The sequence below is a fragment of the Numenius arquata genome, chromosome 15, assembly GCF_964106895.1.
Source record: "Numenius arquata chromosome 15, bNumArq3.hap1.1, whole genome shotgun sequence".
NCBI lineage: Eukaryota > Metazoa > Chordata > Aves > Charadriiformes > Scolopacidae > Numenius > Numenius arquata.
Genome location: NC_133590.1, coordinates 12,928,442 through 12,946,809, shown reverse-complemented (window position 1 = coordinate 12,946,809; position 18,368 = coordinate 12,928,442). Strand labels below are relative to the sequence as shown.

Below are 18,368 nucleotides of genomic sequence, written 5' to 3'. Positions count from 1 at the left end.
TCTCTTTGGCCCGCGAGCAAGGCTGTGCTTCCAAAGAGTCCTGTTGTCTGATGCTGTTACAGATTTAATCTAACAAGAGTGGAACTTCAGGCTTCTGATTAAAAAAAACAACCTAGAGGTGAGGTAGAAGAGGCACAAATACCGCCAGCAGCAATTAGCAGAATAATGGGACGTTACAAAATCGGTGTTCCGTGCCTCTTGGCATCAAGTCTTTTCCAGAGGTATGTGCTTTCAGAAGGCGTTTTGGCTGCGTGAGGAGAGGACTGGAGGACTACAATCTGTAACTGTTTTCAGCCCAGTTACTGGTCGGAATTGGTTGGGGGTTCCCAGGAGGCTTTTCAGGCAGCTGGCCTCGGTGGCACCGTGGGCCGTTGGGGTCCTGAGGGGGCTGCAGGAAACTGGGTTGGTACTGGCTGCCTGAAGGGTGGAAAACACATCTTGTGAAGTGTTTCATGACTCGAGACAACAGATTCTTTACTATTTTTAAACAGTTGCTAGCATTTATACATATATTTAACTCTCTCTGACCCTCCCTCTCCCTTGTGGCATTTACATGTCTCGTTACGCTCTTTTCTGTAGAAGCAGTAAAACAGCATTTCTCCTTTGAGCATTTAATCTATTTTACCTCATATGATGCTGCATGGAAAAGCCTCCTAAGCAGGACATGAGACGTTAGGAACTTCACTTACAATGATAGAGCGACGTAAACGTAGCAAATGTGAAATAAAGAAGGTTTTAAGTACTACGAACCTTGGGCCAGGGAAACGCGATATGGTAAAAAAGTCAGGACGTGATGTGGGAGGCTGGAAAAGACACCGCAGAAAATCGAGTGAGCAGAAAATTAGCCACACTTTGAAATCTGTGTTATCTAGTATTAAGCTAGTGGTATTTTAGAACTAATTTTCAATTCCTGTGACATTCTTCATATTCCCTTGCAACACTTTGTTTCAATGATTTTTTTTTTTTTTTTATTTCGTTTTATCAGAGCTAGACCCACAGCCGGGCTCAGCAGCTTCTCTGGTGTTTGGCTGCAGAACTCAGAGTTGAGTCTTTGGCTGCCCTGCTCAGGAGCAGCCTGTTCCATCCCGTACTGCTCACAGCCCGCGTTGGCAGGGCAGGCAAGAAGGCTCCTACTGACCCAAACAGAAATCCTGTCTAAGGCATTAGAAATTATTATAAATACTTGGAAATTCACACGGTTTCAATGTATGAAAAAGCTCCAAAGCCATCAGCATTCGAGAAAAGGCACTGTGTAATTTGGATTGCTCAACATGAAATAATGCAAATATGGATGAATCTTACCTGATTATTTCTTGTGTTACGACTCGGGCTGTTAATTTGCTTTGGTTGCTGCACATTGTTATCCCTGAAATAAAAAACACGTCATCAGGCAAATCCCCATGTGGTTAATCTACCTTCAGGGATGGGGTGTTTTCCAAGGGACGAGGCTACAGCTCCGAGATCTGGATTCTGTTTCCGACTCCACCCCTTTATGGCTTTGGTAAATAATCTCAATGTGCCGTGCCCCTGCCTCCATGCAATACAATTATCAATAACAATTAGGGAAGTGCAGTGTATTTGGGGGAAACAATGCTTGAGAACTGACAACTGGAGCTATTAAACTATCTAATAGCAGGGTACCGGCTATTAAACAACCTACTGCTACTGTTAGCAGGGAAGGAATTTTCTTTGAGGAGGGATGGAATTCTTTGTACAGATAAAGCATCTAACTGCTTGGTAAATTCATCTGGAGCGTGCTCTCAAGTGTTGAAATACGCATTTGTGGTAAGTGAAATACCTGTGTTGTCTTCTGCTTTGCCTGCAAAATTTTCTTTTTATTGCATCACGCTTAATTACTGCTAATACAGTAACGATTACTACTGGCAACACAAGGAGGAAAAAAATAAGCAGACCATCGCGAAGTGATGTATCTAGAGAAAAAGAATTGAAATCATGTAAGAAGATAATCTCCTTTAACCTCATATTAAAGCATTTTTTTTCTGCTTAAAACACCTTTTTTTTGTAAAACCTACAATCTTCAGATTATTATAGATTAAAACTAGTAACTCCACTGAAACTCATAAAATGCTATGATGAGAAAAGTTGGATTTGGTCTTACGTTATCCCAAGTTCTTTCTGCCTTACCCACCCCGTGGTGTGTGATACACAAACTTTTTCCTTTTCTGTGTATTTTTTCAAGAATTCTAAAGCAGACAAATTCCTTTCATATTTGCTTACCCACAATTGCTGTGCACATCTTCTTTCCCTTCCTAAGCTATTAATAAATACAAAATGTTTTTTCCCTTTCCCAAAATATAATTTTAGTAAAATTTGATAAAATACGAGTTGGTTTTTGCCTCAAAAAGCTACGGATGATGAACTGTGCTTGTAAACAAAGAGGGAAGACGTTGTTCATGGCAGGAAAATCTACTCCGTTCTACCTTTGCAGAATTTCTTGGCTCTTACACGAGCCAGCTGCCTCTTGCTGCATCCACCTCCTCAACCCCTCTCGTTTCTGGGAGACCCTTTCCTTATATAAAGGCTGCTGGTTTCATTCTCAAGCTTTAGTCTTCCTCAATGACATCCATTGTATCACAACTCCACTTTAAATACCCAAGTAAATATCTAAATATCTAACTATTTCAAAATGTAACAGTAATTTATGTATTGCTTTTTTATCTCAGACGAAACAGAGGTCAAATTCTCCCTTGGGCCAACTTCCTTGCTGTCTGCAAACTCACACATCAGATAATAATGTTTGTTCTTCGAGTCAGTCCACGATTAAGTGTCCCATGCAGGAGAAAAAAACAATTAAAAAGAGACTGGAAAAAAACCCACCCCTGTTAGTAGTAGATTATTTTATCAGATACTGGAGGCAAAACGAAGGCCAGTTTCACTGTCCTACCTATGTGAGCCGGGCCACTGTCCACGCTGCCGCCGTAGCCCGACTGGTCACAGAACGGCGGGGCCCAGCCGGAGTGGCAGTGGCAGTTCCCGTTGTTGTTACACACCTACGGGCGATACGGCAGGGATTAGTCAAACGAACAACACCCTCCTGGACATGGCCACTTCAGCCTCCAGTACGTATCTGGATTAGACATTAAGAATTGCATATGGAAACAAGAAGCATTGCATAGAAATACACGAAGTATTAATTGGGAATAAGCTCTCCCCCTCCATAACATCCCAAAACACGGAGTGATACTGATACCAGAAGTCCATCCTCTATAGAAGTTAGTCTTTGTTTTGTTATTTCCCTGCAATAGGTTACATTTCAAAAAACATCTCAGTTTTACAACCTTTGGACTGCATTTTGATTTCTCATAGAGAAACATATAAATCAGGAATCACTAGACTGGCCTCCTTAGAGGATTATTTTCCTTTTACAGCTTGAAAGCTCAGTGATAGTAGAAAATTCAGAAGAAATGTCTTTCAGTGTCAGTGCCAAGAGGTTTACAGCACACTGGTAACATGAATTACAGATAAAAAAGCAGACAACTTTTAATATAGATCAGAAAAAAAACAAAGCCATCTGGCTGGTTATTGCTTTTATGCAGGGATTTTGCACCTATCTGTGTCTTCTGGAAACAGGGCCTGAAAACACCATCTACTCACCCCGTTATCGTTACACTTCTGCTTTATATCACAGCTGTAGCCCAGGTGACTTGCATCGACACATTGAAAATTGACACAGGCCTGGAAAAAGTCATTAGCGTCTTTCAAACACAGAACTACCATCCTCTTATAAATATACTATATAAATGTATATGTTTACGAGTCTACAGCTTTTACTTAAATGTCAAGAGAAAGGGCATTTATTATATTATGGCATAAAAATAAGAGAGCTATGTAATGCTTTTGAAAGTTATAAACTTTCCAGTTGGTGGAATATATTCTGTGATGCTGCTGTGATTCATCCTACCTTCTTTTCTCCACAGGCTGTTCCATCATGAACTTGAGCAGGATCAGGGACATCTGATCCCAAGTCGAAGTCAGAAGACCAGCATAAAACCCCAGATGCGTTATTGACAACACTCCAAGCAGGAAGATTTTGAAGACTAACAGATGTGCATTGGAGCTTCCCGCACAGACTGTGCCTGTATTGAATGAATGACACCCAGAGACAAGGTGAACAGAAAAAAAACCCCAGTATCAGTATAAATACACCATCCAGTCAAACTTTTTAACATCCATTTCAAGGAAATATTCTTTTAAATCTCGTGCTCTGAGAGTTTGTAACAGAAAATATTTTTTACATTAAAGATTTTAGGATTAGCTTTTATTTGCTGGTGACTTACTGAACAGGACATTTCTTGTACGCTCCACCTTTCATTCCACAGTTTCCAAACCTATCTCCTTTAATATTTGCTTTTTCAAAGCATACGTCAGGTGCTTTTCGTGCCCCTGTATGAAAAATAGCGAATCTTACTACGCCATTACACTATTTTAAAAATATCAGAATCACAGAATCTCAGAATCACCCCCACTCCCACCCCCACTCAGAAACCCCCCAGAATGCTATGGGGTTGGAAGGGACCTCTGGAGATCATCCAGTCCAACCCCCTGCCAAAGCAGGGTCACCCAGAGCAGGTTGCACAGGAACGGGTCCAGGCAGGTTTTGAACATCTCTGGAGAAGGAGACTCCACGACCTCTCTGGGCAGCCTGTTCCATGGCTCTGCCACCCTCAAAGGAAAGAAGTTCCTCCTCATGTTGAGATGGAACTTCTTATGTTCCAGTTTGTGCCCGTTACCTCTTATGCTGTCACTGGGCACCACTGAAAAAAGACTGGCCCCATCCTCTTGACACCAACCCTTTAAGTATTTATAGGCATTGATCAGATGTCCCCTCAGTTTTCTCTTCTCCAGACTAAAAAGACCCAAGTTCCTCAGCCTTTCCTTGTAAGAGAGATGTTCTAGTCCCCTCATCATGTTTGTAGTCCTTTGCTGTACCCTCTCCAGCAGTTCCCTGTCCTTGAACTGGGGAGCCCAGAACTGGTCCCAGTGCTCCAGATGTGGCCTCACTAGGGCAGAGCAGAGGGGGAGGATGACCTCCCTCCACCTGCTGGCCAAACTCTTCTTGATGGCACCCCAGGATGCCATTGGCCTTCTTGGCAACAAGGGCACAATGCTGGCTCATGGGCATCCTGTTGTCTATTAGGAGACTACAAGTCTTTTGACATTAAATTATAAACGTACCTTTTCCGTATATAGATTCACATTGTGAATCAAAACTCTGGCATACTCCATAGTAGCAGTATGCCTTCATGTTGTCGCAAGGGTAACCGTTCATGATGTAAACGTCGTCTGGGCAGTAGGCGTTGCTTCCGTTGCAGTATTCAGGTAAATCACAGAAATCCATTTTTGATCTGCACTCTGCTCCTGCCACTTTAAACTAGAATGAAAGAGGAATGCCACCCTGCTTTTATTTTGCAACAACAATGACAACTGGGAACCTTTTGTGGCTTTAAGGAAGACAAAATAGTTTGTCAGATCAATTTCTAAGGAATATCCAAAACTTCCCTCAGTTTCATATGATTTGGCTATAAAGTTTATGAGCTGAGCCCGGGGAGAACTTGGATAGATCGTACAGCCGCGTATAGAAGTACAAATTAAAAAGCAGGCAACTGTGACAGGCTTTGGAGAAGCTTGGTGTTGTACAATGGAGATCACTACTGTGTCCCCTGATTGCTCCTGCCTCCTACGAAGGATGACACAGAGATGACATCGCATTTCTAAGCTACTGGCCAAGAGCTGTTAGACACAAATTCTCTGCTTACATGCTCCCTGCTGGTGAATGTAGAGATAATGTGGAAATATGTCAAGAGTACTATGATAGCTCTTTTCAAACATTAAAAAATACTAGTAAGTCGTATCAATTAGGCTTAATAAAGCATAGCCCACCTTGCAATTTTTGCAGCACAGTCCTTCAGCACACTGCGATCCAGGGGTGAGCTTGCAGGTTGCAGCATCGCAGCAAGGGTTAGTACATTCCTGAAGAGCAGCCATGGACAAGGGGACACAGTGCTTTTACTTTGCTAGATAGCTAGGAAAGTACATCATCACACCACGCACATGGACAAACCAAGCTTTAAATACAACATCTGTTTGGCGTGTTCTGAGGTTGAGAGCCTTCTGCTCTCACAGAAACCAGCGTACAGTTTGGCTGTTTTTTTTTTTACCAGAAGTCATTAGAAAGACATTTGTTTTGATGTGTTGTGGCACAGGGGTACAGAAGAGGTTTACACTTTAAATGGACACTGAAAGAAGCAGAACACTTCGTTCTTTAAATAACACTTCTTATGACCCCTCCCCTCATCCTATTTTTCCACTACAACTACCAGTCTGATGTAGAGGAATGTTGGTATCTTTTAATGACTTAGAAGATGGCCTATACGATGGAACCTGAGTTTGCTGACAGCCTTTTGATTAATTGGTGTCTTTTTTGAGATGCCTTTATTTTCTAAAAAATAAGTCAATATATCCCATTCTTTGAGGGACATTTTGACTCTGAAAATATGACCAACAAAAGTAATTTTGTTGTGGGTGAAGTTTAAGGGTTACAGTTAGGAAATCTGTAAGTGCTCTATAGATGAGCAGTCTCTTTTATGTAACAGAAATATCCATTTTGCTAAAAACAGCACAAAAACCAATGGTGTTTCCACGTACTCTGCACTGAAATGCTCTTCTTTCTTAGGCATTGGCTCAAAGTTTTGTGAAGTCCGGTAGCCCTTAATCAAAGCATGATTTTAGGCTTTTTCTAAAACGGATCTTCATATTGCATGCAAAAATGTAAATTTACAAAAGGAAAACCCCTCAGATATTAATGCAAATCAGGTATACCAAAAAGGCCAGTGTTATACAACAAGTACAGTATGATATGACATGATATGATATAACAAGTATCCAGTTAAATTTTGTTCCTCACCTGCGGTTTGCCACAGTCACATTCTTCATCGCTATCAACCACATTATTACCACAGACAGGTTCCTTGTAAACGTGACTTGCTTTGGGAGGATTTCTAAGGCAGTTCCCGCCTCCATTTAGAATAAGGTTCTCAAAATCATCAGCACTGCAGGTGCTGAAATTCCTGGATCCACTGGAAAGCATAATATTTTTTTTATTATAAATACTTTCCTTACGGGAAAAAGCACAACTTATGTCCTTAAAATATTGTCAATCTATAATAAATACTGTGTTTCATAGCGGTAGGAGATCATGAGATACTTAATTTTTACTTTATTTTGCATTACAGTGCAGCATTAGAAGTTAAAAATACTATATATAATATAAATGCAAGTACTTTCAGTAGGAAAAGAGATCATCAGATTATCCATTCTGGTGTCCTATATAAAACAGGGCTTAGAAATTCCTTGTCTGTACAGAGTCTAAAAATGCTTGTTTAAAAAATAATTTCCAGAAAGAGGTTTGCCTCATCTTGGAGTCCCTAAGAACTCAGGGATGCATCTTCTTAGAGTAGTTTCATCCAGTGCTTAACTTCCCTGATTTATTAATATAAATGTGGATAAATAAAATAATATGATCTTTTTCTTGTAAGGGGAAGCCAAAGAACAAATGAACTGAAAGAAATCTAGGCTGATAGTTTTTGTTGAAATTAACTATTAAGAGAATCTGTGTGAAGGACACAAGTTTGCACAAACCCAGTGAATATATATAAACCATTCTCAGCGTGGTAAAAAAAATAAAAGCAGCATTCTATCGTTAAAAAATAACAATTAAGAAAATCCAAATAAGTTTTTAGGGATGCCACAAATAAAGAATGACTGGATTAGAAAACGTGACATTTTAAATAATTTAAAATTGTCTAACTCAGTGAATTCACCTCTGTGGTTAAACTTTTCAAACAACTCCCCATTCACAAAAGTTCTTCAAGATTCATAGAAGTTTCACAGCTCATAAGGCATAGTCACTGCAGGTAAATAATGATTATTAAAATAAAATAACTGGAAATCTTACTTATCTGTGCTGTGCATAATATAGGATGCAGGACACCTTTTATCGTCATGTTTCATTCCGAGATTATGCCCCAATTCATGTGCAACTACTGTAGCATGACGTAACACATTGTTATGATTCAACTAATAAAAAGAATCAGTGTTAAAAAACCATAAAACTAAAGACATTACTAAGTTACTACCTAATAATTTATTCAAGCCACAAGTCTCTCAGAGGCTAGGAGGACAGAATACTAAATTGTATTGAAAAGCGAAAGCAGCAAGAACAATTTGTCACGTTTTTTTCCAGCAAGGCCAGATTCTGCCACTCTTTCTATTCTTTCCATTAGGATCATATTCTGAATAACAACACAGTTAATCTGTCATGAAAACTGATTTCAGTGCAGTCCTCGAAGACAAAAAGACTGTTAAAGAACAGCCTCTTAAGTTTTTCCATGATGTTGTGGCATCCATACTCTTAAGGACAGGAACATCTGGAGATACTGGTGCTGCCCCAAGAGTGAAGGAGTAAAAAATAGTTTCTGGCTAATTTTGCCAGATTTAAAATTCTTGGCCATTTACAGCCTCATTGTGTAGAATTCCAGACACTTTAGAACAGAGTGCATTATGTTCACTGTCTATCCATGTAGAGAGTCAAAAAATACACATTATTTTGCAGCTATATTCCCATCCCAAAACCACTGTGGCTATGAACCTTAATGGTACAAGAATGGACTTTCCCCATACAACCTTGAACTAGCTCAATTACAAAAAGGTGATAAAAAAATATTTCAGGATTAAATCAGTCAAATGGACTGAAATGAGATGAAAAGAAATTTGAAAAAAACTTTTTTTAAAATTTATTTTTAATATAAGTATAAAAATGTGCACAAATCTTTACATCAGAAGTCTCATAAAAAAAAGTACCACTCCAAGACCTGAGTGACTTGAGCAAATAGGTCAACAAATTGCGCATTATTTATTTCGGACGTTCTGGAAGGTACCTCTGTGGAAGCAAAGTCTGGCAATAGGAGTAGTTACGACTCTGGGCTGTGTAAATGCCCAGGGGAAGCCCTCTGATTGCTCAGGTACCTCTAGGTCTCACTAGCAGCATATCTATGATGGTTTAGCAGCTCCTGTGCTAGTTTCTTCCAACGTTATGTACTTACGGTGCTGATTGATCCTCCCTGGACTTGTGAGCAGACGGTACCTACAAAAGCCATTCCAATGGATCCACCGAAAGAGCTTCTCCCTCTGCAACAAAAGCAGTTTGAAGGTGGTGTTGAAAGAGGGGCTGAAAGTTCATGATTTCTACTAAAAGACACTGATGAGTCTGAAACAAATACTGCAAAGCAAGAGTTGGTCTTCATGAAGTGAAGAAGAAATGTATCATCATATCAGGGTTTCACTGGAATGAATAATGAACATCTGAATAAAAGAACTTGAAAATAATGACCTAAATCTACTAGGTCAGTGCTTCTGAGTTCACAGAATCACAGACTGGTTGAAGGTAGAAGGGACCTCCAGAGGTCATCTGGTCCAAGCCCCCTGCTCAAGCAGGGCCACCTGGAGTTGATGATCTATAAAGACTTCATTACACTTCCTTGACATTTTTCCAAGTTAAAACAGTTTGGAAGTTGAGTGAATTTTACTCTAGTTGTATTTTCATTCATACACGAATCCCAAATCATATACATTAATGACATTGGCAGCATGGTGAGTGTTTCCACTGAACAAACACTTACATTATGAGATGGCTAACATCATTTCGGGATCGTTTGAGAAGACTTTCCTGTCTCCAAGAAACAAATCTACCCAGTACATCTCCAGCTGAGCCATCCATTACAGATATGAGGTTTGTATCTGTCCAGATCTCCAATCCAACCAAAACAATCTGGATGTTTAATGCTCTATACATCTGGAAAAAATATAATTATTGTCCATTATATTGTTCAATATAATGATAATTCAGTCTGGTTCACCTGAATTATGAACGATTACATCACCACTACTGTAAACATTAAGCTGAACATAACTTTAGTTTCTTTGAATAATTAACAGTTTGATGTGAGGAAAGAATATCTGAATGAAGGCGAACTACGTCATAAAGGTACCTGAACATATCTTTCCGTTGGAGAAGCTGGAAAGACCATGTTCATTCATTTCTTTAGCTAATTGTCTTGAGGAGAAATTGGGAACAGATGATCAGAGAGCTTATGGAATTGTTCACAGTGCTGCCAGTTTGCTTAATAAAAAAAGAACTACATACATGAGAAATACTCTTCCTGGAAATGTAAAACCTACTGGAGACCTCATTGTCCTGGAGCAGCCAAAGTCTGGGAGCACAGAGAAGTGGTTTAAAAACTTCTTGCATCTCTCCCTTTAGCTGCACCTCTAGTGCATAGATTTGAGGTGCCTTAAATGTGTTACAAATTGCTGTGTAGCTTCCAAATATAGTTTCAAAATATAATTATTCAGATTTACTGCATTTGCTGTTCTTTTGAAAACTATGATAAAATAGAAAACTACGGAATCTCAGCAACTTGTCTGACCTACCCCATCAACGTAATTAATCAGCTCAACTGTTTCCTTTTGCACGGCAGCAGAATCAGATTCCTTCATCAAAAACTGTAAAATATCATATGAGAACATCAGAGAAAATATTTTAATGGTTTAATAAAATGTATGCAGCATTGGATGAAATCATTACCCTGTTGTTATCCACAACCACAAATAATTCCACATAGCTCTTCTGTGGCAGGACAGCTCGCTTCTTCTGCAAATTAGAGAACACAGTAAGTTAACATCATGACTAATGAGTTCAAGGTTTTTTTAATTATCTTTCTCATGATTTTCATTTCATGGATTTATAAAGCAATTACGTATTTTTTTAATGTGGCCTACCAATTTGCCTTAGATTTCCAGATAAATACCTGTGTATCAGTAATTCACTTCTGCTCAGACACTGGGATGCATGAGCTGAAAGGCAGCTTCATGCCTTTCACATTGTACCCACAACTGTCTTGGGCAGAGCTCAAGATTGCTTCAAGCTACATTAAATTCCCATTGTGCTGTTTTTCTGGTGTAGGGTTTCCTTAGCAGTAATCCCACTGCTAAGTTTGGGATCCGTGAAAAATGAAGGCAACAAGGAAGTGGCCTCCCGGGCCAAACCCACCTACAGTGATACCATGACAAAGCAAGAGCTCTGGAGACCCTTGGCTGCTGGACCAGACTGAGGAGAAGACTTGGACTCAAGAGAGAAACAGAAAGGTGTTTACCCTCAAAAGCTTTTCCCTGCTAGAAGTACTGTTTGATAAAAACTCGTGTTTCACAGACTGCTTCACAAACATCTTGTTGTGATGAAGGCTGCTGTTCAGCACACCGCAACGGAAGGGGATATCCTGCTTATCTTCTAACTGGTAAAACACGTGTTCAAACGTCCTGGATGTGTTGAGCGGCTCCATTCCATACCATTTGCCACCAATGAAGAGAATTCCTCTGATAATCATAAAAGAATGAAAAATTATTCCACAATTTTTCCCTCGTGGTTATGACTAGGTGAATGAATGACAGCTGGTGCTTAAAAACCAGAACTGTTCATACCACTATGTTGAAATAAATTATCTTAAATTGTCTTAATATAGGGGGTAAGTTCAAATGCCCAACAGGATCTCAAAAGACAAAATAGAACTTATTTAAAGTACTTGATCGAACACAAGTGTGGGCTTCTTGAATCAGTTAGTGGGAAAGCCAAATTGTTACAAAATGGGGCTGGATTGTGGTTGATGCAAAGGGTTGCTTTTAGTCCTTATCTCTAGTCTCACTTCTCCCCCCATGCAGCTAAAGTAATCTAGCATTTTAGAAAAAGATATCTTCTGAGACAGAAAGAGAGGCTAAAAGCAATCAGCAGGGTGTTTATGAGGGCAACGGCAGCATTGCACTGCTGAGTGCAGCTAAGTGTACAGATTTTGCATTTGCCCATGGCTCAGAAACTGCTGCTATATGCCCATTTGCTCTACCAGAATCTTTCAGAAGCTATTACCTTGTTCTCCAGAATCTCAAAACTATATTTAGAAGAAGAATTCTCTAGTTAATATCTTGTGAAACAAGATCCTCAAAAATGTGAGTTCAAGGTAACCGAAGGATTTGAGTCTTCGTAAGTTTGCAGAACAACCAAAATGAAATATCTGTTCTGCTTAGTGAGATCTGGCGTTACCTGAAGTAACAGTATGTTGACCATTTTATTCTTCATTTAAAGGAATGGCAGGAAATGTCATTTTTTATTGTGAGTGGCATCTCACTGTGATACTATACATGAAAGATATGTGGGTGAACTTGATCCCATTTGCCTCTTCCTGCTTGTGAAAGAAACATCAAACTGAGCAAGGCTACTACAGCTGAAGTGCCCAGCACAGTGAGCACAGGGGAGCATGGACACACTCTAAGCACATGCTGAACATCTGCACAATTTGCTGTGCATCCCATCTCATTTGCCAACTCACATGGACTGATTCTGCGGGGAGAACACCACCTTCTTCTACACATTAATCCATTAATCTGGCCCCTTTAAGTTTCTCAAATAAGGGTAATTTTCTTGTGTTTGAAACACAAAAAGTGGCTTCAAATTTGATCAAAACTTTTTCCACAGAAATGGTTCTTCTTTTGAAACATGCCCATTCGTAAGACAGAATTGTTCACAGGAATGTGTGAAGGTCAGCAAAAGCTTAATCAGCATTTCTTCTACAGAGGTACCTCTGGTCAAGACATTTGCGTCTAGTAATAAAGGCCTCAGCTAATGGTGCTTCTCTCCAGCTGTACGATGAATAGCAACTGTTTTTTTGGTGTTTTACTTTGCTACTGCACAATGAATTATCCTGAAGTAAAGAGCAAGAGGTAATACCTAAGGCCATCGCATGCGCTAAGAGCAAGCATGGAGTCAGCAATTCCTTCAACAGTGCCATGGTAATAACAGTGTGTCTGAAATGCAACAAAACCACACAATTAATGACAAAATAAGGTTGTTGCCTTCAAATGCAAACTTATTTTCTAATTAACCTTTTTATTTGAATGACATTAAGTCTGGCTGTTACAAATTTATAGAGTTCCCTATTCTAAAAGTAATCATAGAATCATAGAATGGTTTGGGTTGGAAGGAGCCTTAAAGACCATCCAGTTCCAAACCCCCTGCCCTGGGCAGGGACACTTCCCACCAGACCAGGTGGCTCAAAGGCCCATCCAGCCTGGCCTTGAACCCCTCCAGGGATGGGGCATCCACAGCTTCTCTGGACAACCTGGGACAGGGTCTCACCACCCTCACAGTAATCCCAATGTTCTTGGAGATTACTTGACATGAGTACCTACAAAAGCATTTGATCCCTTGGTTCTAGAAAACAATGAGCTTTTTAGTTTAACCCATCATCATCTTTTAGCAAAATCTTGTAATCTACGTTGCTCATCCTGTTCCTAAATAGACTCCTCTCAAAGGCTGATCTGAGATCTCTCACGCACAGAGCACCCAATTAAGTCTCACGGAGCTCACATGCGGTTGAAAGTTGAAATTAAATTCAAAAGTATTTCTAGGTCTTGTTTGATATGGGACCTAAAAACTATAGAGCTTTGATGCTGCCATTGTACCTTTAATTGCACACTATGCAAAGGGGACCTAATCAGGTAGCTCAAATTCAGCCTTGGCATAATCTCCTGGCATCTCCTTTTGCACCTTGGAAAACAGTGGTGCCGTATGACCATGAACAGCCCACTCCCGCAGAAGACATAGAACCTCGTGTTTTCTATCAGTGGTAACTGTTAAACAGAAACGCTACAAATGTGAAAATTCACAAAAGCCTCTTTCCCAGCAAATATATTTTTCTTCTGCAGATACTTTATGTTCATCACTTGCATTTTCCTCTCCATTGGCAAAAATGCAACCAATTTTCACCGCCCTATTATAGTGATAAGAAGACAATCCGAATTAATGGTTGCGCATTCCCTTTTGCTTTGAAAATACATTTGGATGCATACCCATCCTTGTTGTCATCCTCAGGTCTATCAAATTGTTAGTACACCTTCAATTCTTAAAGCTTGGCTTCCCTGGTTTGAGGAAACTCTTACACAAAAGGGGAATTTTATTACGTACAATACCTTGTGTTTTGATTGTGTTGCCTCCAGTTTCCCATTTTCCCCATATGTATATAGCATAAAGTCTTCGCTAACAAGCTGTCTGGAAACAAAAATAAACTACTGCTCTTTTAAGTCTATAAAGCAAGAAATAAGTGAGGAGTCCTAGTAAGTAAGTATTACATTCTGTTGGCAGCACACTCATCCTAAATTATTATTAAAATCCATGCATATGAAACAAAATACCCCAAAAAAGAGGTGCAGTATTTGGAAAATACCTTATTTTTAAATATTTTAACTAAAATAACCATAGAGCAGGACCTGAGCAGACTATCTTATTTCAGGGCCTGGATTATTACAGGCTCAGGAATGAGGAACCAAAGTAACAGGCAAATTTCTTCAAGTACAACACAACAACCCTCCCCTGCCCACTACTAAAGAGCTGATGTTGAGCTGAATTCTAATTTCCCATAAAGTTTTTCTAAAATCTATCGTGCTAATAAAAAATAATCAAAATAAGTTTCTGCACAACTGGGAAAAATATTATTCCCTTGTATTTGCAAGGGACTACCATGACAGGAACACTATTTAACAGAGTCCTTTTGTAATACTACAATCTGCCGTTTAAATGGTTTCTTCTGAAATTTTTCAGTATGAAAATACTTGTCTGTATTTTTATAGTCTGCATACTAGAGGCAACTAAATCCCAAGATGGAATGGTTTATTACAACACTCTGTCACATACTTATTTTTCTTCAGTTTTAGGAGGTATGTTCCATTTCTGGTTTTAATTGAGTAAGAAAGGTTGTCATGTGAATGTTCCTGAAAACAGAACAGAAGATATCACTTAATTAGGTGATTTTCTGCTGGGTTGTGCCAGTTCCATGTTTTCTTTGACAAGAGAAGTACAACTGCTCTATAGGTCTTAAATACTTACTAGATTTACAAAACACACATTCGTAACCTTCACGCCTTTCAAACTCTCAGCAGCACGCTCCACATGCTTTCCTATGGAAAGTTCCAATTCTACTAAGTATAAATTTTCATGTGGAAGACAGAATGAAAAAGTACACAAACTGCACATTAATTTAAATTTGTCTGTCATTACAGATTTGTAGAGGGAATGTAGAAAAAATAAAGCCTACAGAAAAATGAAAATGTAAAATTTGTGGTATTAGAACAAAAAAGGAAGTGTTAGTAAAGCTAAACCTAGACTACCACGCTGCAGTTCTACAGGCTGAGGAACAGATGGACCTCGGACGCTAATGGAGAGGAAGTAGATTCAGGTTGGATAAAGGTGACCAGACTCGGTTCCCCGAGAAAGGCACAGCTCGTGTGTGTCCAAATATCACATCATGTTTGTGACACTCCTTATGCAAATCATCGGCAGCCGGATGAACGACTCACAGATTCTTCCTTCCTTAATCGGTTTGTGCAGAAGTGACTAATGCTATTTCAGTAACAGTTACTTCAGTAATGGAACTCGTTATCTGGAACAAAGCTAGGCTACCTCAGAACTGAAGAATCAAGGCTCAGATCTTTCTCTTTAACTCATTCATTCAACCTGTGAGACTCTGTGGGATCTTTTCTACAAAGTAAGCATCAGCCCTTTAGGTGCTACATGGTTGAGATCCTCTGGTTATCCAAAGACCAGGTACAATAAGAAAAAGAACATATACAACTTGGACGTTAGTTCAAGTTCCGAGTTCTAATCTGACTTGGAGGAAATGGAAATATTCTTCATGTTCCTTCCCAATTCTGCCTTACAAGGCTGTTAACAGGACTAGAAGTTTGGAAGAAGTTAAATTAGAGTGAAATCACAAATTTACTCAAAACTAGTTGAAAACACTAAGAATCTGAAGAGACAGTGTGGTGCACTTTTCTTCACAAAAATAATCTATAGACACCATACATTGTGTGTGTGTGTAATGTAGGATAGTATTGTGAAAAACAGCAACATCAGAAGAAAAAATCAGAGAGAATAACAAACCTCGTGAAAAAATGGGTGATGTTTCTCTCTGCCTGTCAGACTTCGAGGAATAATTATTTCTAATGTAGAAAGTCTGGATGTCTGTTCAGAAGATACACCTAAAAATAAAGTTTGAAATTTCTAAAGAATCAGGATAAATACAACATTATGCTGGCATCTGCACAGTGACGGTTGCCAAAAGACCATTGTGATCGAGCCATAAATGGAGAAAGAATAATTTCAGCAGTATGTGGCCTAACTTTATAGTAGTATAAAGTCGCCCTTAGCCTCCCACGTCTCTGTGAAAGGAATTTGTGATTGGAAAGATGCCACAGAATCACCCATTCAAAGTGAGAAGGAGGATTCTTCAGTGTAACGATTATCTCTACCTCTTAGATAACATCAGGATTTTTAAAAGCTAGGTGCAGGTGGCATATGTTTAACATTAAAGACAATCAAAATGTGGAAGTTGCTACTAGCAAACAGGTCTGCAAAGAATATCGGCACTCAATATTTACTTCTGACTTTACTCTTAATTGCTAATAATTCTATTATCTAAATCACAAAATCTATTCTGTTTCATAAGCTAAGTGTATGTTGAACTAACAGTGGAAATGCAGGTCTAACAATTTATATTTTGACACCTGAAAGCATGAAACCGTCTTTAATGCATGTCATAAAAATATCCGTTTCTAAGAATATTTCAGGTGTTATATCTGAAGATAATATCTGAAGCCAAATGATAAGTGGAAACGAGTTAAAGAAGAACTAAAAACTGTAGGAATTTCCCTCACATTAGTGGAGATTGAAATCTTTTTTTCTAGGCTTTACTGTCGATGAGAGTGACAGTAACTGCAGTTGTCCCAAGCAGTGTCCTGTATGGAAGATGATGCATTTACATACCTGCTACATCCTGGAGAAAAAAAAACAAACAACCACACACAAAGAGCTCAACTATGAAAAGCTTCAACCTGTAATCTTTTCCAGACACATTTTTTCTTGAACACAATTTTCTCAGTTAGCAGGTCAGCTAATAGCCTAATACATGGGGAGACCGGTGACCCGATTTGAAAGGTGGGCATCACTACGACCAGGAGCAGAGAGTACAAGAAGACTCAGAGAAACTTTCTGAATACGTAACAAAAGCTGAAAGCTTACCTTTTATCCACAAAGGCTTTCCAGTTAAAGTTAGTCCAAAAGTGAAGAAAAATAGGCTGTGTTTTAACATGACTAGATTTCCCGGAGAAACAGGTACAGAATCCGAGCAGACACTGTGTACCTGGCTGTGAGCTGCTCCACACAGGAGAACTAGAAGAACGAGAGCCGTCTGCCCCGAAGGTAAACAACAGAAAAAGCACTCCGATACTTCATCTCTGCTAAGGAAACGGGAAGTAAAATTTAATCCATTAGGCTTGCAAAAAAACTGGTTAGACAGCAAATAAAAAGCAGCGCATTCCTCAATGCTGATTGGAGAAAGAGCCCCAACCCGTGCCAGGGTCAAACTGGTTTATTCTAAAAGATTTTGGTACCACCGTGAGATCACGAGAGATTAGAAACATAAAACATTGCTACTGACAGATACAATGTGTAGGATGTTTGTACTGGCTATTGTCGGCTCAGTAAAAAACTTCAGTATAAACCAGTCTACCCTTCAAAATTTCAGCTTGTTCTTTCTTTTCCATTTTTTCATCTTTACTTTAAAAACATCAAAAATACAATGCATATGAACACATGGAAATACACAAAACAGGTTTTTTACCCAGCCCCTTCTATGTTAAAGATAATTCTCCTCACCAAAAGTCAGGAATTCTGTGCAGCTCATCAGTCTTCCAGGATCAGAATAACCTCCCGGGGCATCATGCAACCGCATTGTCGCCAAAAGCAGAAAATAGAGGTTTCTAAGACTGGATGAATTTGCAACACATTTCAGAAGTATCAAGCACATTTAGAAACTCAAAAGGAGACCGATAAAACACAGTTTTAATGCTAAAGCATTTACATTCATTAATTAATTTTAATTAATTCATTGATTAAAACAGAGCAAATCCATTTTCCATTGCTAGTAAATCACATAAAACAATGGCTAAGGCGAAAAAAAACAGAGATGCCAAGTGCATCTCTAATACGAGCTTGTTCAAGCCCGTCTTCCTATTTTCACAGACCTAATTAACCTTCCTCAGCCGAGCACCAAGCAGAACCCGATATCCGCCTTCTCTGGGTTTATGCCGGTGCCGCAGCATCAGGAGCAGCTTTCCCCGTATCCAGAAGCTGGGATCCTACTGAAAATTAAATGAACCCGATCTTTTATTTATGGTCTCTCTCCTTCCGA

General features: G+C 39.3%; 1 protein-coding gene across 1 annotated transcript; it reads right to left on the bottom strand.

Moving 5' to 3' along the window:
* Positions 1–338: 338 nt before the first annotated feature.
* On the bottom strand, positions 339–17,267 carry LOC141472296 (disintegrin and metalloproteinase domain-containing protein 9-like). Its single transcript, XM_074159210.1, has 22 exons — positions 17,198–17,267; positions 16,061–16,158; positions 14,816–14,892; positions 14,095–14,173; positions 12,854–12,930; positions 11,232–11,451; positions 10,664–10,729; positions 10,510–10,581; positions 9,699–9,871; positions 9,123–9,207; positions 7,976–8,097; positions 6,926–7,097; positions 5,902–5,991; positions 5,197–5,392; positions 4,299–4,404; positions 3,923–4,097; positions 3,616–3,696; positions 2,906–3,011; positions 1,799–1,931; positions 1,303–1,366; positions 751–803; positions 339–417 (listed from the first exon to the last, which is right to left on the bottom strand). The coding sequence occupies exons 1-22, from the start codon at positions 17,265–17,267 to the stop codon at positions 339–341; spliced, it is 2,394 nt and encodes a 797-aa protein (XP_074015311.1).
* Between the last annotated feature and the right edge of the window lie 1,101 nt (positions 17,268–18,368).

What these genes read in the sequence shown, in the direction of transcription:
- LOC141472296 (XM_074159210.1), bottom strand. Translation starts at nt 17,267, where the DNA reads ATGTTAAAACACAGCCTATTTTTCTTCACTTTTGGACTAACTTTAACT. An exon ending in CAACACAATCAAAACACAAG is followed by an intron (nt 12,931 to 14,094) that starts GTATTGTACGTA and finishes GTTGCATTTCAG; the next exon opens with ACACACTGTTATTACCATGG. An exon ending in TGGTTGTGGATAACAACAGG is followed by an intron (nt 10,582 to 10,663) that starts GTAATGATTTCA and finishes GATATTTTACAG; the next exon opens with TTTTTGATGAAGGAATCTGA.